The sequence below is a fragment of the Bos indicus x Bos taurus genome, chromosome 8, assembly GCF_003369695.1.
Source record: "Bos indicus x Bos taurus breed Angus x Brahman F1 hybrid chromosome 8, Bos_hybrid_MaternalHap_v2.0, whole genome shotgun sequence".
NCBI classification, from domain to species: domain Eukaryota; kingdom Metazoa; phylum Chordata; class Mammalia; order Artiodactyla; family Bovidae; genus Bos; species Bos indicus x Bos taurus.
The window spans coordinates 29,288,467-29,314,218 of record NC_040083.1 but is presented as its reverse complement, the minus strand read 5'-3'; the positions used below and the strand labels follow the sequence as shown (position 1 = coordinate 29,314,218).

Sequence of the window (25,752 nt, the reverse complement as noted above, 5' to 3'; positions counted from 1 at the left end):
TATCAAATTATTTTTCTGGTAATAAAAATTTAAGAAGGGGTTTTAAAAATAAGAGTTAAGCCCCTATCTTTCAATCTCAGGGCAGTTTCTTCTACTTCTTTCTTCCTAACACACACTGATTTGTGTTTTCAGATGATATTTTTGACCCATTTATACTCATTAATATGTCTCTGTTCTGATTTCTTGCATATACATGTAAAGTAACTAGTCGAGACTTAGGAAGGTATTTTTAGAACATAACTAGGTAAGAGCAGAAGCTCTAAGTAATACCCCTAGAAAATAAACAATGCCTAGACATATACTCTCTGCATTTTACCTTACATAGACTACTCCACAAAGAGAAAATATTTCCATAAAATAATGTCTGACACAATAAATGCTAAAGGGATGACTGAATATAGTCAGCTAGGTCATCTCTACACAAATATGCCTAACTAGAAATACTCTGTCAATTTCAACTCCACTGTGTATACTGAGTTTTTCTTGAATATGTAAACAATTCTGAGATTATGAAAGAACAAAATCCTAAGGGTACTAAGTACGAATAATTATCCAAATTATATAAAACTAAACAAAGTGGCCAGTCATACTGAGAGTCCTAAATTCTAGAATTTGGGTTTATTTTAATAAATACAGAGGTGTGAAAGAAAAATAGTCCTATGTTTTTAAAAAATATTTATTTAAAAATAAGATATCTAAAAATACAGTACATAATACATTTTGAGAGAAGTAAAAACTTCACAATTGAAATTAAAAAACAATCTGCAAAGAAAATAGAAATATTACATGAATAAAACTAAGTAAAATAAATTAAAAACAAAACAAAACATCGTTCTTAAGGTAGATAGATACATGGTTTGTTTTCCATTCAAAAACCAGTGTAGACTTTTCAACAAGTGTATCTCGGATACATGGCTCCCACTTATCATTTTCCTCCCTCTTCTCAATCTAGTTTCATATCCCTCAACAATATTTTCTTTATTACCTTTAGCACAAGAAACGTCAGTGACAATTTTTCTTTAAATGCTGTTAGGGGAACTGACAAGGTAACACAGCGGACATGCAGCAAAATAACACTCAGATTTAAAGAGATGCACTGAATGTAAAAATGCCCAACAAATTTAAGAACAGAATCTTCACATGGCACTTGGAACATACCACTATCAAAATAAAAGTCTTTTATTTTAAGGAGGATATGATATTAAACATCACGAGGTTGACACAAAATTTTAAGAGCCTCAAAATATCACAAATTTTGCCTATTCATTAAACTTGCCAGTCGCATTTTAAAAGACTAATTCTAGGGACACAAAGCCCATACAAGCAAGATCATCTACACTCAGTTCCTGCAAAAGTCTATTTTATTCCCTCAGGTTAAACTTACAACTCACTTGCCTGAGTATCTCCAGTTGTAGAGAAAATTCTTCCTATGATATCATTTAGTCACTTTATTCTACCTATGCTAAAGCAGACATTTCTTTTTAATACTCTAGAGGACAACAGTTGTGAATCTTCTACTACCCAATAACTTAAATAAATGACTGCATTTAGCCACATTAAATTAAGTAACACATAAACAATCTGAGTAACTCAGAACTGATACTGCAGCAACAAGATCTGGAAAATATATTTGGATAATTAGAGACAATGTTGTTTCTTCCCAGTTTGCGTTTAAATTTTGTCTTTCCCCCTAATAATATATACATCTGTATTTCAATATATCATTCACGTGATCCTAAGTCACATTTCACATTAGTTTTAGGCATGATTTTTTTCCATTCAGAATTCACTGCAAAACCATATATTATATCTACATTCAAAGACAGAACGATTTTAGTTGATTGAAAACTATGCGGAACATTCTCAAATGTGATTGTCTACTCTCCTAATACGCACACTCAGTTATCTTCTTGCCAGAATTTTTAATCAACTCAGCTACATTTTTTAGGGACATTAAATGAATGCTTTCAAGGTTTGTGGGGAAAAGAACAGGGAAATAGGATAGTAAACATAACAGTATTACATTTGGATGATTACAACTACTTCTAAAGGATGTTGTCTTTCATTTTTTACAAAATGAATCACTAAGCAGAATTAGTTTTTAAAATACTCCTAACTATAACTTACGTGAAGTGAGTAACAACATCTAGGTTTTTTGGGGGGACGTAAAGTTCAATTTCTTATTAGTTTTGTTTAAATCAAAGTTTTGCATTTCCTCTTAGAGAAGCATATGTGTGTGTGCGTGCATGTGGTGTGTGTGTACACACATATACATGTGTATATTTTACCATTTCCTTTAATTTTATCTTTATTTGCAAAATAGAAAAATGGCAATATCATTCTTTAATACCACTAATACACACACAGAGATGCAGAAACCTTCATCTGTTATCAGAATGGGCCCTTAACTTTTCCTTTTAGCATTTTGCTTCAGAATTTATTAAAAGGGCCCAACAAGCCATACAGTTCATTTGTAGGACTAGTAGAGTTCTTATTATTTCTCATTTATTCCTGCAGATTAAGACAAAAAAAAAATCTTGTGAAAAGTGTTTTAATTAACTTCTGTAAGTTCAACCTACCATACTACATTTTAAAGTGGCCAATCTGTATGAAAATACAAAATTAAATGTCATACTAATTTTCCTAACTAAAAAACAGAAAGTCCAAATGAGAGACATTTAAAGCCAAATAAATTGAGGCAGTAGTGTGCAAAAACTAACATCTATTAATCAGAATTGTTCTTAGTAACATCAAATTCTCCTTTATAAACACAAGGATGTGAGAAGAAAACCCTCAGGGAACTGAAAAGAAAATTAACTCTTTGGTACGGGAGTTAAAAATGTCACTCAAGGCTAAAGTGAGTAGCACCAGGATGTTTTAGTTATTGAGGTTGTAAAACACTAACTTCAGGCACCAGTAGTGCAAATACCACCCAACACATACTGGCAAGAATGAGCTTGCAATATGCAGGCAAGCTTTCCCTTTAGTTAACAGCCTACGCAATTAAACCCTGTACTTAGTCAACAGACAAGCAAAGCCACAAAAAGAAACACACCTTTTGTTGCTACTGTTTTGTCCACATCTCTGTTTATATATAAAGCTATCAACACCAAAAAGATCAGAGCGCTGCACGACTGTGGTAGGCACCGTATTACATGTTGCAGGAATTCACAATACCAATAGCTATGGAGACCCTCAAGATCTCAAAATATCTGAAGTAGTCCAAACTTTAAAGTGAAAAATCACCCTTCATATACAAACAGTTGATTTTCTCTCTGTTGACAAATTCTACTTTAATACATGGTATCCTTTCTCCATAATAGGAGACCTATAATAAGGTCCTAGTTTTTTCAGTCAAACTTTAGGCAACCTATTCACTTCTCCTTGGCATTAAATAGCTATACTACCACATAATTCTTGGAACTTCCTGACGGCAGACACTATACGATTATGATGTTTAAAATTAAAAAGAATTTCTCAAAGGCATCTGACTAGCTGACAAGAATCAGCAATATAAACTCCTTAGGTAAAATAACTCAAACTAAATGCTTACATGCATTAACAACTCTTACAGTAAAACGGTATCAACAAGAGATAAGGCTAAAGTGATTGTAGCAGGGAAATTCTGTGTCCAGTAAACCCTGCTGTTAAGATGCTGATTATACATAGTCTGTCTAGCTCTCTCTCTCTCTCATTATGGTCCTCTACTCTCTTTATCCAGTTTTGGCTACTCACTCCTCATTTATACCTGTACTCTATGGTAGTAAAAGGAAAAAGGAAATAATATAGCAAAAAAAAAAAAAAAGATAATGGAAAATACCGAAAATACTAACAACATAAGAATAAAGATCACTATTATTTCTGTTTCAAATTAGCATAGCAGGCAGCATACTATAACATCTGAAGAACAGACAAAAATGCACTAAATTTAGTTGTTAAAAATTGCACAATGATAATGAAAGGAGACATAAGAGAAAACTTTCCTGAAGTTAAACCATCACCATCCCAAACACAGCAGAAATGTTAAATACTGACTGATATACAGAACAACAGCATTGGTTCACAATACTTCAAGCAAGTTGGTTCTATTACTTTTTCATGTTCTACTGAAGAATATTCTAGGATTCAATTGAGAATGGCTAAATTCAGAGTTCAATGAATTTAGTGATTTACAGAGAAATTCAGAGGATTCTTAGGATCTAAAGTAATAAATGTGGACATTAAATACTACATTCATTCATTTATTAGTTATATGGCTACTAACACTAGCAAGTAGAACATACTAAATGTGTATGACTTACTAACTACATTTGCTAATACTTATTTTTTTAAAGCAACAGTAGGAGAATTGGGTAAAAAAATCTCATATCTAATAATAAATTATTTAATGTTTATAAGTATAAACTGTACCAAATAAATTCTAGATATATCTACATATATAGAGGTCATGTCAAAAACTTATTTAATAAAGCAGCAATAGTTTAGTAAACTTGAGTTAAGTAGTCTACTCATACAGGAAGCACTAAGGGAAGTAGACAGTAGAGAAATGTCCAGGGAAAGACTAGCAGCTCTGTTAATATTAACGCTTTTGTAAACTACAGCTGCATATATTGTGATTTTATACCAACATAAGTGAGAATATTCAAACCACTCCATTATCTAACACATAGAAGGCTACATGCTTAAAAATCAAAATTACTTCATACGTCTTGGGTGGAGGTGTTCTCCTAACTCAAGTCTTCATGATTAGCATCAAAACACCCTTTGGGGTGAAACATACCTTCAATTTATTATTTGTACAAAAGTGGCCTGAAAAAGCCTGATGAAGAATAGTTAAAATTAGCCACGATCCTAGAGAAAAATACCCCTAAGCTTTAGCAAACAATCACTAATGCCCATTCTGACAGAAATTTTAACTTAGCTGTTATACTAAACTTTACCTATGCTTATGTTTTCTATTTCTATTATTTAAAACTATGTTTTCTTCTGCTTAAAGAGATTAATATATTACTATTTTAAATATACCTATTTCTTAAGTTAACCACAAATATTTTTAATACAATTCTTAAGCAAAATAGTTATTTTTCTTACAATGGAACATCAGCTGATTTAATATTTTTAAAATTTTGAACTCAGTCAATTTTTGCCCACAATCTTGAGCCTATAAAATATTTTTGTTTGCATAAATAAATAGCAACAAACATAACTGTTCAAGAGGTGTAAGTTCTAACAATCACTTAAAAATCTTTCATTTCCAGAAGCCCAATTAAGAACATCCTTTAACATACATTTCACTTAAAATGAAATGGAATGTTTATAAGGAAATACTTCATTCAATATATAGATTACATCAATAATCTCACTGCTCATAATTATTTTCTAATGTTCAACATCATTAGTTATTTTCATGGTTATCCAGAATACGTAATAAATCGGCTACTAAAGGTACAGTTCTAACTCACAGTAGGATAATTAAAAGGAATGAAGAAAATTATAGAAAGAATTAGTAATCTCACTATTTTAATGCAGTTGAATCAGTAAAAAAACAAAGTCATTCCAAAACTGGGATTAAAAACTAAATGTATTTTTTTATATATTCAGTAAAACACACTAGATGCTTGCTTGCTATAAACTACAATAAATTTTTTTGTAGTAAATTGGTAATTTTAAGGTAATGGTTTTTTCAATTCTAAGGTTTAATATGCCAAAATAAGGTTCAAAATAAAATTCATGAAATGGTTTCATATGTATTTATCCTCATCTGATATAAATCTGACAGTAAAAAAAATACAATATGAATACACATAAATGAAGAAAAGAGGTCATACCTGGATGAACTAGACATCAAAATCATAAATAGGAACACATTCATTTTCATAAACCCTTATATTTTTTACACAGACTTCCCTTAAATTTGTACCTTTGAAATGTTCAGAATTTGACTATACAATTCACTTGTGGGGCAATAAATCTCTAAAGCCAGTATAATTACATCAATTAGCCAAAAGAGGGCGCAGAGAGAACACTAGAGTTTATGCACTCCCTAGGAAAGTGCCAGGTGGCTTCTCTCACGTGGTCTACCAAGAATCACAAAACCCAGTCATGTGTGCTAACTTGAAAACACTTAAAGTTACAGCATAAGTATATACAGCTATACTTTATATAGATTCTTATATAAATATATTGATCTGTAGCATTTCTGCCATTCAAAGAAAAATAAATATATGCCTTGCCTAGTGTATTAGTTTGCATTTCAGTAACTTAGAAGAATCAGCTACAATGGGATCAGGATCAGGGAAAGTAAAGAGAAAGAAGCAAAAAGAATGTGCCCTATAATTGGGAAAGCTAAGAAAGCCAGAAACAGAGACCCTTAGAGTAGGAAAGAGACCACCTCTGGTTCTCATCACTGAGGCAGAGGTTGGCACTGACCTCCCCAGTACCTTTCAAGGTAGCTACTGCTACTACATGAAGTATAAATACATCCAAAAAGCTCTTTAGGAGTCCTCACTTGGCTACGCTGTTTTCTCAGGGTCCTCATTTGAAAGGAATGTACACAGCATAAGGCATTTGACTGATATCTATCTACATTATCTATACTCCTTATAACTTCTGTCACCAGGCCAAATTTGGTCAATATGTTAGCTTGCACAAAACCCTACCCATTTATTTGCCTGGCATGAATATACTAATTCTGTGGTTCATTAAGCTCTATAAATATATTTCTTATATTAAATTTACTATGCAACTTATCAGCACCAATAAATATTTTTATCTGCCACGTCTAAGTTTTTAAATAATAAAGCATTGTAATCAGAACATGAGAGACTTGGCACTTAAATCTCTGAGAAGACCTTATTCTATCACTTTAGAAGACTATTTACAGTTTCTAAAAACTAAACACAGCAGAGTTAACTAGCTGACAATGGTTAACCTTCTGTTCCATGATTTCTCAGGTATGACTCCTTACTATCAAAATTAACTAAAAAGAAAATATTGCTATGCTCCAAGAACACTAGACACCCCTTCAATCTTCTCTTCAAGAGAAAGACTGAGTACATAATTTCTTTAGAAAAGATACATGGATTTTGCAGTATTCTAATGGAAAAAAATTTTTAACTGAATTTTTTTTCAAAATATACTAAATATTTTTTTCACACAAATGTTCTTTACTTTCCAAGAGACCATCACTATCAGCAATTCAAATTTTTATAAGGCTAATCATGAATACAGATCACTATATTTTCTTTTTTTTTTTTGTGGTGGATTCATTTTGATATTTGGCAAAACTAATACAATTATGTAAAGTTTAAAAATAAAATAAAATTATATTTTCTTATTTTAAGGTCATTTCCTAACATTAGCTCCAACGAAGGTCTCTCCATCCAGATTACATATGGGCAATTAAAATTTAATTTTAATTTGGGTGATTACAGGTACACAAAAGTTACTTACTTTTACTAGTAACTTTCTATAAAGTTTCAATATTAGTTGGCCAATATTTATTACATAAAAATCTTAAAGGTGTCATTTTAGATCTAATAGGTACAAGTATAAAGTATACATTTTTTTCAAAAGCACAATACTCCTCTTTATACTATACATACATATTATCTAGTTTACTAGCATTTAAAAAACATAACACATTCTAATATAACTACAAGAAAAAAGGTATCAGTGGAATTATTGCAAATTCTTTACCCTTTTGCTCATCAAAATCTTAGGGTAAAATAGGAACACGTCTCTTTAGTCAAAAATTCTTCCTTGGAGCAAACATCTCAACAAAAACCAATAATTACAACAGCAGAGGGAGAAAAAATGGGAAAGTTAATGTGGAAAAAAATTAATTTTTACTTTGAAATAAGGTAGGTAGTTGGTATTTTACTTTAGTGGTGTTTTTATTTAGTTTTTGGTGAAGAGAAAAAAAATCAAAAAGCTACTTCTAAGAAAACACAGTCCTTTTTTTGTGCTGCTGCTTTTGGTTTTTGTTGCTGTTCAATCTTATATGCTGCATTTTAAAAAAATCTTGCAGCACATATAAAAGGGAGTATATCATATTTTAAACTGTATTTGAAAAAGAAAATTTACATAAAAGGTACATCAACTTTTGTAAAATTTGAAGAATTAAATTCAGATTTGGTTAGTACTGCTTAAGAGTGAAAATTTTAAATAAACATCTGAAGTTTCCCATAAATTGAAATCTGTAACACTGTTAGTACTAAAAGAAACTATGTACAATTATTTCATCCCAATCAGTGCCTTTTGAGTTTAATAACAAAAGCATTTAAAGAAATCCCTGTGGAAAGCTAATTTGAAAGTAAACATGCTTTAAAACTTAAATATAGATCTTTTATTAGTCCCACAACAGGATCAAGATCACTATTAAAATAAAGCCTGGGGCACATTATGATGCTTAAGATTGGTGGGTGGATTTTAATTGACTTGAAGACTGTCATAGTTCTATTATCAGAAAACCTGTAACGCATTTCCAGCATGGAGGACCCATCTGTGCCCACCATCCATCTGTTTAGACGTGATTGGCAAAGTGGTAGGGAACTCGCAGTGGTTGCCTCCGCCTGAAAGGAATAAACCACAGGATCTTCCAACGAGTGCCAAAAACTTCTGAGAAGGTCTGCTGCCATGGCTTTCGGGGCCTCGATCTACAGAAGACAGCATTATTAGTGAAAGACAGCACTCCCATGGTGCACTTCAGTCAGCTAAAACAATACAGGTTGGCTGGGGATCCATTACTGGACTCTGATGAATTGTGTCCCAGCATCACAAATACAGCTTTTCTTTTATTATGGCATGCAGCTGAGTTTTAACTCTGGATAGTAGATATTGTATCTGTGTCGTCAATCAACCTAGGCAACTTTTGAAGCAGAGGAGAATCTCAGGATTAACAGAATGTGTGTCAACAACACAGTAGCAAATCTCTTTTGATGTACTTTCAGGACAAATAATTTAACTTACTTTAGTTAGACAAGGGACAAGAATGATCAGTACTTATTTTGTTTGAAAACTATTACAGCTAGAAGACCCCTACTGTAAGACTGGGTCATGCTTGTCTAGCTCAGACCTTAGACAAGGTACCGAGAAAAAGCCATCATTATATTATCTTTTCACTACATGCACACATTTTTCAAATGTAACCAGTTGTTCACATTTTTAAATAAGAACATTACAGAGTTCACTTTTATACTTACATTTCTTCACAACAGTTTGACATCTTTTCAATAGATGTTGTATCCTATCAAAAATTTAAAAAATTATACTCAGGTATAACAAAGTTTTCAAGGCTTTATTCTATATCTATTTTATGGGCTTTATTCTATATCTACTTTATGATGTTTTTAATCATATTAAGAGAATATTCTGAAGAAATAAACAGTCGGTACTAAGAACTCTAAATTATCTATGTACATTGCTGAAATTCCCTTGGAAAAACAGAATCAATATTACCTTGTGCTAAAAAAAAAAAAAAAAATTCAATTACAAACCCCATTCCCCAAATTGTAGGAGTCTCATTTCATTAAAAAATACCTTTTATTACATTTTCCTTGTTGATAATTCTTTTAAAGCCTATAGTTAATTCAACTGTCACATGCATTCAAAATTAAATATCAAAATATTAAATTAAAGACACTAGTGAACAGAAAACTTTAAAGAGTCAAAAATTGCTACTGGTTATGGATTTCTGTAAACCAACACAAAATTCAACAATGCAGTGTATGCATTTACCATGCTACCACACTATTACTTGAAAAGTAAAGCTAACTGATTAGTATTTAGTAAAAACTGCTTCAAAAGAAAAAACAGTCCCTTCATAATAATGCAATTTCTCATTATGTGTTTTCTAAAAGGCTGTTAACACAAATATATAAGAAAAAGAACTCAATAAAGAGAATAAAGTTTCTAGACATACTAGTCTAATTCATGTTAATGGAAGACTTATCATTAGTCTGAGAAACTGGGATGGATAAGGAATATAGAAATCATTAAAAACACAAGTTACATAATCTTATTTTATATATATATTTACATTTTAAAAATACTTTTAAATAGTACAAAAGAAATTTATTCTTTTTAAATATACAAAAAAGTTAAGAGTTTTCCTCCCTTTACCCTATTTATTAGCTTTCTCATATACAGCAGGTGGGCTGCACTATTATTAAGCAGTACTATTCATGCAAATATTTCTAACTGCAACTCCAATTCCAAGAACTTCTTTACATGTGATTGTCTTCCAATACTACTACTAAAAAATATCTTTGCTTCAAAAAATTCTTTAAAAGAAGTTACATGAATGGCTCATAATAGTAAATTCTTACATATGAACAGCTGTCTAACTTCAGTTGGCCCACACACAGGAAAACAAATCTATGGTTTTTTTAGATGACTAGTAACCAATAACAGAGTTTCACTTGCAGATTTGTCAGGAATGTGTGAGGAGGTTATAGATTAGTTACTCTATATTCACTAATTTCCCTAGCATTTTCTGAAATTCATGATATCCAATGACAATTCTACTCATAAGTAACCTTTCCTAGTTCTATTGCATAATTTGCTCAAAATAATGTTTTACTTTGTGAAAACATAGTCTGCAAATACATGTAAACATTGATTAGAGACTCAGAGGAAAGTTGGGGCTCTGGTTCTGTATCTGAAAAAAAAGTGAAGAAAGTAATTTAAATAGTTTCTTAGAATTGATGGCGACAGGTTATTATGAAACAATTAAGACAGCGTGCAAAAAAATATGAAGGAAGAAACAGAAAAGAAATTTAAAAGTGTTATGAGGAAAGGTGTATAAATGGCCCTGAATCACAGGTGTGGATAATATTTGAAACTAAAAACTATTTCAGGATAAGGAAAGCAATTATAAGGTTAGACTATTATAACTAGCTAACAGTACGGGAAATTTTTTACCATGCCTAAACTCACAACTTGATTATAATTTTGAGGAATGTGTTTGTGACAGTAAAAGATCAACTTAAAAGACTTTGTATTTAGACTTCCTATGGGGAAAGCTCTTACTTTCAAGTGCTTTTGTTGATATCTTTCTAGAATCTGGTTCAAGAAATAGCAGGAATACTACCTTTCAAGTCATCATAAACAGTTATTCTATCAAAGGATGTAGTGGTTTACCATGACTTTATGAACAGGATTTGTGAGGCAACCTATAAAGGACTATTTTTTTCCTTCTAGAAAGGGCAAATGCTTAGCTCTCAGCTATCCAAAATACTATTATAAGAACAATAAATGGCCAAACATGTCACGAAGTTTTTGCACTGGCCTTTATACAACATACTCAGGGCAACAAAAGTTATCAGCTATCACATTCATACACACAAGAGAAACAGTAAACTAGAAGAGAGATTACTAGTGAAGGAACGGTGACAATTACAAGTTATTTTCAAGTGCCAAACTACGTTCAGTATACTTTTTGTTTTGATTTATTTAAGCAGGGAATTGTGGAATATTTCACAGAAAAACTAAAAATAATTTAAATAGATTTTGTTGCAAATAATTCTATTGAACATAAAAGACTCAATACCTTTAGTGACTATCACAGAAGGACCACTAAGATAATTACTATCTTCAAGGAGTAATAAATAATACAATCTTTTAAACTCCTGCTATATGTAGGACAGCTATCTAGAAAAAATAAAATTCCTCAAGGAATGATAAGAAACACATTTTTATTGTGTGTTGTCTACAATCAAAATACCTTATTTCCAATGAAATATTTATGTCTTGTTTATGGTCTAATGATCAAAATAGCCAAGACTTGTGTCAGTCTGTATAACTGAGATAAATGAAAATCCTTTCCTAGTTTAAAAACCAGAAGTTTTCTAAAAAAAAAAAAAAGAATAAACTAGAAACAAGCAAGACTTACAGAAATATAGTCCTCATGTATTTTTATCAAATATACTTTGTCTTCTCCTGATGGCTGACCTTACTCTAAGAAATGATTTTTCAGTTTGAGTCTAAGGAAATATGTTTGACTATAAAAGAACGATGTATCTCTCAACTAATTAAGATTATAACTGAAATTTAAAAAAAGTTTCTAATAGGAAGGGAGAGGGAGGTATTATTGCCTATGGGAAAAACTGGGGGTGAGAGAGGCGAAGAGCAAGTATTTATCACCAAACATTTCCTGGTTAACAGATCTGAGAATCTAGTCCTCTTGGGATAGACTGCTTGATGATACAATTCATCCAACTAACTCACTCTGCCTTGAGTTCATCCTCACCAAGCAACACTTTGCTGTGTACATAGCTGTACAGGAGAGTGTACTGCAGAGTCCTTTGGTACCTGACAGTCGTACATAAGGGAATAAATAGTCACCCTGGCTTATATGACTATCACTTTTGCACCTAGAAGTGAGAGTTACTACTTCTAGGCCTGATTAACCCTGGAAACATTTTCAAAATGGAGTTTTCAAATCTATCAAAACAAAGGTCAGAGGGAAATAAGAACGTTCTATCAGAAAGAAGACAGTTCAACCTAACTGCCTGCTCTCATTCATCTTAGTATAGGTCTTCTTGATAGTTTTTACTCTGCTGCACAAACCTGACTCAATAACTGCTGATTTAACCTGGAGTAAAAAACACTTTTAAGGAAAGTTTATTTCAACTAAAGATGACATACCTGTTGTGTCTACTAATAATTTCTGTAATTCTAAAACAGACATTAGTTGACTTCCTATAATTTCTGATCAACATACAGAGAGCAACTCATTTCACTTTGTATCTTTCATAGCACCAAACCACACAGAAAGTGGATACTCAATAAATGTTTGCAGCACTAAACTAATCGAACATGGACAGAAATAACATTATTTATCTTTTTTTTTTTTTCAATCCAGAGAGAGAAAACTTCCTCCTAACCTTAGACCTCTCTTATCCTTTAAAGTCAAACTCACTATATTACTCACTTGGAAGAAAAAGTTCTTTAAAAATCCATCTTTCACAAAGGATCAGCTATATCTTTTATTAGAGATCTTAAGTTCATATAAACATTTAATCAATCATGAAACCAAACTGATAAGGCAGTAGATCTTACATTTATAGCCACTGAAAATTTCTTTCCAAAAGAATTTCTATACTCCTTTTGTGTGTGTGCTTAGTCGCTCAGTCGTGTCCGACTCTTTGTGACCCCGTGGGCTGTAGCCTGCCAGCCTCTTCTGTCCATATGGATTCTCCAGGCAAGAACACTGGAGTGGGTAGCCATGTCCGTCTCCAGGGCATCTCCCCAACCCAGGGATCAAACCCAGGTCTCCTGCATTGTAGGTGGATTCTTTACCATCTGAGCCACCAGGGAAGTCCAAGAATACTGGAGTGGGTAGCCTATTCCTTCTTCAGGGGAACTTCCCAACCCAGGAATCGAACCAGGGTCTCCTTCATTGCAGGTGGATTCTTTACCAGCTGAGCTACTCAGGTTTTTAATCAGCCTTTTTCTGGCTGTTCAAATACTACTACTGGGTTTTTGTAGGAATCAAATGAATTAATATGTTAGAGCCCTTAATAACTCAATAAATGGCAAACCTAAGTTTTTACTGTAGGACTTAGAGATATCTCAGTTATATTAGATTGTAACTAGACAAAATTATGTTTAAACAAAAGAGGTTTTCATAATTAAAATGACATGGACTGTGGAAGACTACACAGATAAAATATAATGTCCACAAGGGACTTATAATCTGGTTGAAAAAATAAGTAGTAAGTATTATACATAAACCATGATTCATTTACTCATTTATTCCTCTATCAAAAATTTAATAAGTACATACTATACAGTAACAAATAGCTTACAGGCTAGTGACAGTTAAATATATAAGAAATAATTATAGAGAAATATACAGAAGATATCAGAGAGGACGATCATGTATAACAACATATAAGTAAGTCATACACTATTCTAAAACAGCTGAAAACTTATGTTTGCAATCAACAATCAACTCAAGGTCAATTATCCTTACATTTTTAATACAAAACTATACTTTTAAGAAGATTTTTTGTTATCAGTAGAAGATGGGCTAATGTGCCCCTTTGGCTTGGATTTGAGGAGTAAGTAATATAGGGACAGAATGTGACAGAGAAAAACGTAAGAATCACTGTGGAAAAAGATCTACAAAGTTAACTGTAAATATCAAGTTCACTGTTTTCTCCAATCCTGTAAGTTGTAAAGTCAGAGTAAAAATTCATGTGGATTCAGAACATGAAACAATAAAGTAGGGAAAATCACAATTAAAAGGGAAACTCATAAATGTTTAGCTTCCTTACCAAAAAAAAAAAAAAAAAAGCATCTACTTAATCACTGAAGCAATTAGTCATGCCTAAAGAAAATTAAAATGCACTATTCCTATTTTAAAAAGTACAGAAATAGACCTAAGTTGTTTTAAATGACTTTTAATCTTATCAGAAATAGTTAATTAATTACACTGAATAAAGAGAGAGGATGTAGTATAAATACATTTACACACAGGAACAGTTTTATGCTAAAGAGCAATCCAATTCCACACATAATAATCATGATGCTAGGAGGCATTTTTAGAAAGAAAGCTTTTCTATTACTAGGCAATGTAACTTAGCATGTATTTAAACTAATTCTTTTGCTAGAGTGAACCTAGTTTCCATACAGGTCTCTATTGTATCCAAAATTCAAAGAAATATTATAGCCAATATTAGAATATGACACTGAAAACATATAAAAAGTAACATTTTAAATTTTAATGATTTTTCTAGGTTTTAAAAAGCTACACAAATACTTCCTGTAATATTATAATTAGAAATGCTGTATTAGAAACATATTTTGTTTTTATTAAATGAAAATATAATTTAGAAAGGAAAACAAAATGTTGCACAGAACTCCCTTTATAGAAATGTAAGTGAGCTAGGTTCGGCATAATTGGCAATGATATCCATATTTGCAATGCTGATTTGGAGCTGAGTAAACCAAACAATTTGTACAGAGATTGTACTGAACACTTAATTCATCACATTGATTCAGGGGATACTTAGCAAAATTTCATGATAACTCTTAGGGCTACATTTTTGGGTACATGTCTAAAAGGCAGGTAAGTTCACTAACTCTGATTAGTAAGAATGCTATTTAATAGATAATCTCATTTAAGCTAATTTAACATTTTGAACATAAGATACTCTTCACTGTAAAACATAATCAAGTTAAAATTAAAGTCACTCCTGCATCTGTGAGTCTGTCTATGTTTATTTAGGTGATCATGAGTGAGAATTTAGGGAGGAAAACATTTTCTCCTTTTATTTTGAAAAGCTTTGCTCTAAGCTATCCTCAGTAATTTAAGTAGTGGTCCAAAAATAGTACCTGTGAGACCAAATATAAAAAGCTCAAAATTTTTTTCTTTGGGAACTTAAAGCCTTTTACAAAATTGCAACTAAATATATCTTCCTCAGCCTACCCTCAACCTCACCACAACTGAGAAAAGCACTGAGCTCCAGAGACGCCATCAAAAGCTTCAGCTTTTACACAAACTCCACGGTGCCCTGAAAATAAAAATGCATGTATACAAAACTGAGATAAACTGTCAGAACAGTGTCATGGTATACAATAGCTCACTGTCAGACCCTCACCAGAAGGCGCTGTACCAGCTGTTACAGGCTTCTTGATTAACTCTCTCCAAGCCCAGTGACTGAAAACATGACTGATACAATCACCCAGCACTATTAGTATTGGCGCTCATCAGAATGGACATTATTCTTGGCTGTGTGTGAACTACTGCATGATAAGAAATACTGACAACAGCAATTACACTAATAACATCACTATCCATTTCATTCAGGAACAAACAAAAAGGCTAAATAGTCTAAGTGAGGAATAATTAGAATAATCTGTTCCCTAAATAAAGAATGTTTCAAAGCAGACTTTGAAAACACTTTTAACCTCAATATTAATTTTAGTCAAAAGGAGAAAGAATATATATTTAAACCTTGTTTTTTAAAATTAAGTCTAAAATAATCAAAGGTAATCCTGAAAAACTGGGTTTAAGATTAGTCTATTTCATAGGAACATCTGGCTGGGTTGAAATCTTTTAACCTTGGAAATGGGATCACAAATCGAATATTTTTAAATTTAAGTAATTTCTAATTATTTTATCTGGGTCACAGTAATTTGTCTTACCAGGTCTAAAATGACACTGGATTATCATTAACTATGATTATCCTGTTACCTTCTACTATCAGTAAAAAGATGGGATTTTCCCTCTTCTACAGGAAGGAAATGGTTTATTTTTCCAAGTAAGGGCAGATGATGGGGAAAAATTACCAAAAATGAACATGTAGCTTCCTCAAAACTTCAATCTAAACCTAAATAGAGACAGCATTTGCTCTGCTTGTTTGTTGTCTATTTCAAACTATATAATTACATAATTTCTATAATGAAATGATATTCCTACCAATGTTTTCCAAAAATGTATCTTGGTCTTTGAGGTGCAGGAGTAGGGGAAGGAGAAACACATCAATGGAAGGATTAAATTTACCATGATTCCTTCTCCTCCTTTTCTTTTTTAGGCTACCTGACAAATTTGTCACTACTTTCACATTGTAAAGAGAGATCCATGGATTTTGACAGTGACAAAAAGATGTCCAGATGTGAAATATCCTATAGGTAGTATCAATTTTTTTCATTAAATTAAACAGGAGGCATATGTTATAAAGAAAGGAAGCAAAATCTATATTTTAAACTTTAACATTAAATCTATTTTAAATATGAATAATTCACTAGATTTAAAATTAAATATTGAATACATTAACGACTTTATATAATTAAGCCCTAAAGAACCTTAAATCAATGTGGGAAGTAGTGCATTCTGGAAACTTTAAAAAAAAAAAACAACTTTTTTTCATTAAAAAGAGTGGTACTTGAAGTACCTTATGAGAACCCTGGTAAATGCAATTGAAATTTACTATAATTTTTAGGGATTTAGATTCAAGAGGAAGTACAGTAACTAAAGGTTGGACTGGCAAATGGAATATATAAACAGCAGGTAAATTTTATAAAGAAAGGAAGCAAAAAATCTTCATTTTAAACTTTAATTTTAACACTAAATACTATTTAAAATACTAATCAATTCATTATATTTAAAATTAAACAATGAATATATAACAACTTTATATAATTAAGCCCTAAAGAATCTTATATCAGTGTGGCTAGTAGTGCATTCTGGAAATGAAAAAAATTTTTTTTCTTCAAAGAGTGGTACTTGAAGTACACCATGAATGCCCAGGTAAATGCAATTGAAATTTACTTTTTTTTTTTTTAGGGATTTAGATTCGAGAGGAAGTGCAGTGACTAAAGGCTGAACTAACAGAATGTATTCTGTCTCTTAATACTTGCATTCTTTTTCAAATGTTTCACAAATGTTTAATTTCTATAGACATGAGACCTGTCTACTATACTGTATGTATACAGAAAGAGATGAAACTTTGGGAGAGAGCTTTATTAACAACTGGAATTTCTACTCAGGGGCTTCCCGGGTAGCTCAGCCGATAAAGAATCTGCCTGCAGAGCAGGAGACCTGGGTTTGATCCCTGGGTCGGGAAGATCCCCTGGAGAAGGAAATGGCAAACCACTCCAGTATCCTTGCCTGGAAAATACCATGGACAGAAGAGCCAGGCAGGCTGCAGAGTACAGGGTTGCAAAGAGTCTGGCACGACTGAGCAACAAACACACACTCAGGTTTAGAAATGTCACAACCTTAAAACCAATATCCCTATCTTAAGAAAGACAATGAAATGTGGTTCAATATTATAGCAAAAGAGAACATACAATTTGAAAATTAATATTAATGTACTGGTAGTCTGAAACACAGAAGGGAACCTGATACTGTATATCCTTGAAAAAGCATAAATAACTATATATATATAAATTATATAACTATACTATAAATAACTTTAGGTCCAACTCAGAAGTGAATCAGATATGATAAGTAGTTTTATATCCAACTCAGAAGTGATACAAAAATTTGAGAGCAGACATTCTTAAATGATCTTGAAGCCTACGCTGCCAAACCCCATTTTCTGAAGCTACTAGGACTGCTTAGGTGAGAAGGAAATTGTTACTGTCAGCTATAAGCCTGACGACTCTCAGAAGTAACTTGTAGTCTTAACAGCAATGCTATCAAATGTCCATTTCCAGTCATTAACCATAGGAAATTAGGGAAATCAGAGAAACTTCATTTCAGGAAATATAAATATGATTTGGAAAAACTCAAAAGTAGAAATTTTTAAATGCAAGCATAATCTGGCAATTTAGACTCAACTAATGAATGGACTATAAAGTGATAATTATGAATGGGTATAAAAGCAGAGAAAAAAGATTTTAGGGGAAGATCTATCCTCGTCCACAGGAATATGATCAATATCATATTATTTATCAACACCATTAGATATCACAAGAGATATTAGAAAATAAATCAAGCCACTGAATAACAAAGGTATATCTAAACAGATATCATCCAATCCATGAATGACCAATAAACACATGAAGAAGTGTTAAATATCATTAGTCATCAAGGAAATGTAAATTAAAACAACTGTTTATTATTAAAACCTATAGAACAGTGAAAGTGAAAGAGGAGAGTGAAAAAGTTGGCTTAAAGCTCAACATTCAGAAAACAAAGATATGGCATCCGGTCCCATCACTTCATGGCAAATAGATGGGGAAACAGTGGACACAGTGGCTGACTTTATTTTTCTGGGCTCCAAAATCACTGCAGATGGTGATTGCAGCCATGAAATTAAAAGACATTTGCTCCTATGAAGGAAAGTTATGACCAACATAGACAGCATATTCAAAAGCAGAGACATTACTTTGCCAACAAAGGTCTGTCTAGTCAAGGCTATGGTTTTTCCAGTGGTCATGTATGGATGTGAGAGTTGGACTATAAAGAAAGCTGAGCACCAAAGAATTGATACTTTTGAACTGTGGTATTGGAGAAGACTCCTGAGAGTCCCTTGGACTGCAAGGAAATCCAACCAGTCCATCCTAAAGGAGATCAGTCCTGGGTGTTCATTGGAGGGACTGATGTTGAAGCTGAAACTCCAATACTTTGGCCACCTCATGAGAAGTGCTGACTCATTTGAAAAGACCCTGATTCTGGGAAAGATTGAGGGCAGGAGGAGAAGGGGACGACAGAGGATGAGATGGTTGTATGGTATCACCGACTCGATGGACATGGGTTTGGGTGGAGTCCGGGAGTTGGTGATGGACAGGGAGGCTTGGCATGCTGCGGTTATTGGGGTCGCAGAGAGTCAGACAAAACTGAACGACTGAACTGAACTGAACAGCTGCAATTAAAAAGACTGGCAACAATAAATATTGATGAGTATGTAAAGTAACCAGAATTCTCATACACTGTTGGTGAGATTGCAAAATGGTACAATCACTTGGGGAAGAGGCCGGGCAGTTTCTTATGAAATAAAAGATAAACCTATCTTAGTTCAGTACAGTTCAGTCACTCAGTCGTGTCGAATCCTTGCGACCCCATGAATCGCAGCATGCCAGGCCTCCCTGTCCATCACCAACTCCCGGAGTTCACCCAGAATCGTGTCCATCGAGTCAGTGATGCCATCCAGCCATCTCATCCTCTGTCGTCCCCTTCTCCTCCTGCCCCCAATCCCTCCCAGCATCAGAGTCTTTCCCAATGAGTCAACTCTTCGCATGAGTCGGCCAAAGTACTGGAGTTTCAGCTTTAGCATCATTCCTTCCAAAGAAATCCCAGGGCTGATCTCCTTCAGAATGGACTGGTTGGATCTCCTTGCAGTCCAAGGGACTCTCAAGAGTCTTCTCCAACATCACAGTTCAAAAGCATCAATTCTTTAGTGCTCAGCTTTCTTCACAGTCCAACTCTCACATCCATACATGACCACTGGAAAAACCATAGCCTTGACTAGACGGACCTTTGTTGGCAAAGTAATGTCTCTGCTTTTGAATATGCTATCTAGGTTGGTCAAAACTTTCCTTCCAAGGAGTAAGCGTCTTTTAATTTCATGGCTGCAGTCACCATCTGCAGTGATCTTGGAGCCCAGAAAAATAAAGTCTGACACTGTTTCCACTGTTTCCCCATCTATTTGCCATGAAGTGATGGGACCAGATGCCATGATCTTTGTTTTCTGAATGCTGATCTTTAAGCCAACTTTTTCACTCTCCACTTTCACTTTCATCAAGAGGCTTTTTAGTTCCTCTTCACTTGACTAGCAATTCTTTTCCTAGATATTTACCCAAGGATATGAAAACATGTTTCCACAAAAATACTTGAACAAGAACGTTCATAGCATTTTTATTGATAATTACCAAATTCTGGAACCAGACCAGTTGTCTATTAATAGAATATATAAACAAATTGTGGTATAGTCATATAATGGAATATATTCGGTAATAAAAAGAAATTATCAGTACATGTAAAACATGGATAAATCAAAAAACATTATGCTGAAAGAAAGAAGACCTAGATAAATGGATACGAATCAAGTTCTGTAACCAATTCTGATCTATGATAAAAAAAAAAAACCAGATCAATGCTGCTTCTTCATAGCACATAGATCTGACAAGAGGCATGAGAGAACGTTCTAGGGTAACGGTAGCAGCTCTACTGTGAAAGAGGGTTGGGATGTGCATGTATGCATTTATGCCATTGTATGTAAATCTTGTCTATGATACATTTGGAGTAAATTTACATAAATGTATGAGTTAAGGGCTCAACTTCATTCTTTTGCATGTGGATACCTAGTTGTCTCAGCAGCATTTGTTGACTTTTCCTTCCCCCATTGAATATCTGTTCTAGATACAAATCCCGTATCGGTACTCATATAAATGGAGTCATACAAATCTGTAACCTTTTGTGACTGGTTTCTTTCACTCAGCATAAGGCTCTCTGGGTTCATCCATGTTGTTGCATGCATCATACTTCACTTCTTTTCAAAGCCAAATAATATTCCGTTTTATGGACACACCACATTTCATGTATCCATTTAGCTGATAGATATGTGGACTGCTTTCACTTTTGGCCTATTATGACTAATGCTGCTATAAATATTCATATACAAATTTTTGTGTGAACATATGTTTCAATTTTCTTGGGAATATACCTAAGAGTGGAATTGCTGAATAAAAGATAATTTATGTTTAACTTTTTAAAGAACTGTCAGAATAGTTTCTAACGTATACGCACCATTTTACATTCCCACTAGCAGTGTATGAGGGTTCTGATGCCTCTGCATTCTCACCTCTGATATTATCTTTATTATACCCTCCTGGAGAAGGCAATGGCACCCCACTCCAGTACTCTTGCCTGGAAAATCCCATGGACGGAGGGGCCTGGTGGGCTGCGGTCCATGGGGTCACTAGGAGTTGGACACGACTAAGCGACTTCCCTTTCACTTTTCACTTTCATGCATTGGAGAAGGAAATGGCAACCCACTCCAGTGTTCTTGCCTGGAGAATCCCAGGGACGGGGGAGCCTGGTAGGCTTCCGTCTATGGGGTCGCACAGAGTTGGACACGACTGAAGTGACTTAGCAGCAGCAGTGGGTATGAGAGAACTTCCCTGGTGGCTCAGTGGTAAAGAATCCACCTGCCAATATAGCAGATGCAGGTTTAATCCCTGGGTCAGGAAGATCCCCTGGAGAAGGCAATGGCACCCCACTCCAGTACTCTTGCCTGGAAAATCCCATGGACGGAGGGGCCTGGTGGGCTGCGGTCCATGGGGTCACTAGGAGTTGGACACGACTAAGCGACTTCACTTTATTTTTTCACTTTCATGCATTGGAGAAGGAAATGGCAACCCACTCCAGTGTTCTTGCCTGGAGAAGAAGTGTTCTCTCCCCTCCCCCGGACATGACTGGTGAGCTGCCGTCTATGGGGTCACAAAGAGTCAGACACGACTGAAGCGACTTAGCAGCAGTAGCAGCACCCCCACCAATAACAAATGAGAAAGCCTATTTACATCTGAAATGCAGTGTATTTCCAAACTTTTTTTGGAAGTTTTTTTTTCTTGTTTTGTTTTTCTCAGTGTTATTTTTCACATTTTTAAAATCTTTTCTGTTGTGACAAGTCCACTTTGGCTAATAAACACATGCAAAAAAAAAAAAAAGCCCTTTACTTACTAATAAAATGTTTATACCTGCAACTCTATTTTTTGGAATTTACCTTAAATCAGTAGTTAAAAGAGAAAAGTAGAGATGTTCAAAGAGCTATTTGTAATATAGAAAAAAAACTGCATAGTAGATACTGATCAAGAGAAAAACGATTAATTAAAATATGATGTAGTCACTAAAAAGTACATCAAACTATCAAAAACTATAAACATGAAGTTTGAAGCCATATAAAACTACTTTAAGCTAATTTTAAAAGCAGGATACCAAATTACATGTACATTCTGTACATTGATTATAACTACTTTATAATTACACAGGCATACAAAAATGGTACTATATAAATGACTATGGGTAAGTTTCTCTTTATATTTCTAAACTTTCTGTAACTTTTTAGAATTAAGTTCATAATTAGGACATATGTTCATAAATACATTACATTAAAAACATACTTACTGTGATGATGCCAATTAGTTGAGTATAAAACAGTCCAGTTATTCCAACTAACATTGTAATGCCCATAAAGGCAGCTAGTCTCATTATGGCCAATTCATGTCTGACAACAAAGAGGTCCTATAAGAAAAAGAAAGTCTTAAAAACAATTCAAAAATTACTTACAATTGCAATAATAATCAAGAACTGAGCCATAACAATTTCCCTTATTATCTTAAAAGAACTATACTTCCCTTTTATGAGTTTATTCCACTTTTAGAAAATATATAAATATCTGAAATTATCAAAACTAATTGTTTGTAGTTCACAGTAGCAAGCTGAAAAACAGGATTTTACTACTGTATTATCAAATAAAAACTCAATCCTAAAGTTGCAAATTACCCATGCTCATTTGGAGCAAAAACAAAACATTCTTCCAAAAAAAAAAAAAAAAGATGGTGCACAATTTCTGGTTCATCAAACAAAAGTTTTATTATGGCACTGCTAAAAAGCTTGAATGTACAAGTCTGATTCATAATATTAAAGTTCAAATGGCCAAGATACCTGGAGATTATGTATTTTGGTCAAAATGAGAGGGACACACAAACAATAGGATCACATGAACAGCTCTCCTCAATTCCCCCTCATTCATTGATTCATTCACTCATCCAGCTACCACTGCCAAGCACTGAGCTATGTAGGAGAAATGTAAAAATGATAAAGTTATGTTTGTGCCCTCAAAAAGTGTGCAATTTATTCACAGAGAGAAGCCAACTTCGCAAAACCCCAGAACAATGAGCTATATGGAATCTATATATGGAATTTAACAGGAATGTGTGCACAGAGGGCAGGAGAAACACAGAGGAATGCCTGGACTGGAAGGTTAGAAAGAGAAAAGATGTGAGGGGAAGCTGATTTTCCAGCCCAGGGCATGAAGAAGAGAATCTTGAAAGTGATCCAAAGAAACTGTGGCAGGAGGTCAGGAAAACAAGGAGAAGCCATTTCAATTACCCTCACAGTTCTTTCATTCTCTCTCCCTCCTCTGGATAGACTAGTCCAGTCAAGGGAGACAAAGCGGAAGAACAAAGACTTCTGGAAGCCTGTTGCTGCGAAGCTTTGGAGTAAAAAAGTCATGGTGGATAAAAAGCAACAAAGGAATGGGAAGGACCCCAAAACATAACCATCCACATGCTTTTTTTTAATACTGATTCAGGTTAAGGCTTAACAGTACTCTGGTAGCAATACCAGCAACAGGGAGGTCACTGAACATAATGATCTTGTTAGAAACAAAAGAACTGATGCTCTTCTGTGTACCACAGGGATCATCCACCAGGCTCAAGCACAACTCTGAGTCCACACTCAAACCACCCAGTTTATTAGCCGGGAAGAAATTAAAATTCACCAAGACACTTACGATGTTACATAATAGTCACATATTAGGCAGTCATTTCAAAACTTGAGTAAAAACAGAATAGAGAATCCCTACAAAACATGTAAGGAGGAAAAGATGGGACTATAAATGCCACCACGAATTCAGTACAGTAAGCTCTTCTACGATGCTTTTTCAAAGCACAAATATGTTCCAATATGACTGATATATTAAGTAACAATTTGACCATAGCGAGGCTCTTGTGTTTGTTTATACGTGATTTTATCTGCAAGAAACCCAAGATGAACAATAAAATCTTCACCCAAGCCATCCTGGAATACTCAAAATACACACTGTCAAACATCTACCCGCTACCTCAACTTGTCATAAGTGTTATAAGTCACATTCATCCACATCTGGTATTAAATTGCCCCTCCAATTTCACATGACTCTCCTCCCATCACTTGTAATAACTCACATAAGGCAACCCTTCTGGATACTCACTTCCACGAGAAAATTTTAGGTCTCTTCTAAGGTAAAACGCTATGTTCCTTATAGCATATCTTAACTAGTTAACATGTAAAACCATGCTGCTGTTTTTATTAGGTGTCCTTTTTAAGTGTCACTGACAAAGTTTTTGAATATTTTCATTTCTCTGCATAACCCCTATGGTTTTCTTTGAATGATTTTGCACAGTGGGGCAAATTTTAGGAATTCACACACTGTGCTATGTAGAGCTCACACTAATAAAAAAACATATGGTCCCCAATTTACAATGGTTCACCTTATGATTTTTTGACTTTAAGATAGTGCAACTTCAGATATTTTCAATTTAGGATGGGTTTATCATGATGCATCCCACTGTAAGCCAAGGAAAATCTGTGACACATGTGACCAAATAAAATGCATCCTCTTTTTCCCCAGTGAAAAGATTAAAAAACTCTTTGCCAACTAGAATTTATACCTCTTAGGGATGAAAAGATCTATGTAAAATTACATTTATCTACTTAGATATACATTTATTATTAAGAGTATTTGTGTAAAATAGTAAAATAATTCAAAAGTTGCTTTTTATCACTTTTTCAAAAAATGTATTTCAATTTTATACACACATAATTAACATTAGTACTAAATCCATATTTTGAGGCATTTAACACACATCTCCAGAGCACAACATCTTTACTTCTACCTTCGATTTTTCTTTATTTTTTTTTTTAGATACAGTACTTTTGAATCCAAAAATTGGCTTGGGAAATTTTATCTAAATCACAAGTACCCATTTGCTATTCGAAGCTTTACTACATAATCAGTGTTAAGCCTGAATTATGGCTCTCCAAAAACTTGTATGTTGAAGTCCTCATCCCACCCCATCTTCAGTACTTCAGAATGTTACCATATTTGGAGAAAAGGCCTTTAGAGAGCAGATGAAGTTAAATGCGACGCTTAGGGTGGGCACTAATCCAATCCGACGAGTACCCTTATTAGGAGGAAACTGAGAAACACAGAGAGACACATGCATGTTGAAGCCCATAGGCGAGACCACACGAGGGCACTGCGACGAGGGGCCACCTGCAGAAAGGCCTCCAGCGGAGCCAGAACTGCTGACGTCCCAATCGTGGGCTCCCAGGCTCTGGAATTATGAGAAAATGTCTTTCTGTTGTTGGTGTCCCCAGTCTGTGGTAAACTGTATCAGCCCTAGAAAACTAATAATACAGTAACTGTGTTTATAGTTTTCATTTCTTCCCATTTTTGTTAAGAAATGAGTTTATACATAGATGAACACGGAAAACACAAGTTCAGTTTAGAGAAAAGAACCTGGACATCT

The 25,752-nt window shown here is 33.9% G+C and overlaps 1 protein-coding gene across 6 annotated transcripts in view; it reads right to left on the bottom strand.

Annotated features, from left to right (window-relative positions):
• Positions 1 to 660: 660 nt before the first annotated feature.
• Positions 661 to 25,752, bottom strand: part of ZDHHC21 (zinc finger DHHC-type containing 21) — a 75,261-nt gene continuing 50,169 nt past the window's right edge. For 4 of the 6 annotated variants that reach the window (XM_027549215.1, XM_027549219.1, XM_027549217.1 and 1 more), the window contains 3 exons: positions 22,583 to 22,699; positions 9,204 to 9,247; positions 661 to 8,657 (listed from right to left, as the gene is read on the bottom strand). In XM_027549215.1, the coding sequence (XP_027405016.1) occupies positions 8,525 to 8,657; positions 9,204 to 9,247; positions 22,583 to 22,699 (294 nt within the window). In that variant the 3' untranslated portion in view covers positions 661 to 8,524. Of the gene's footprint in view, positions 8,658 to 9,203; positions 9,248 to 14,331; positions 15,522 to 22,582; positions 22,700 to 22,719; positions 25,558 to 25,752 lie in introns of those variants that run through there. The other 2 variants (XM_027549220.1, XM_027549218.1) reach the window with 2 other exon arrangements.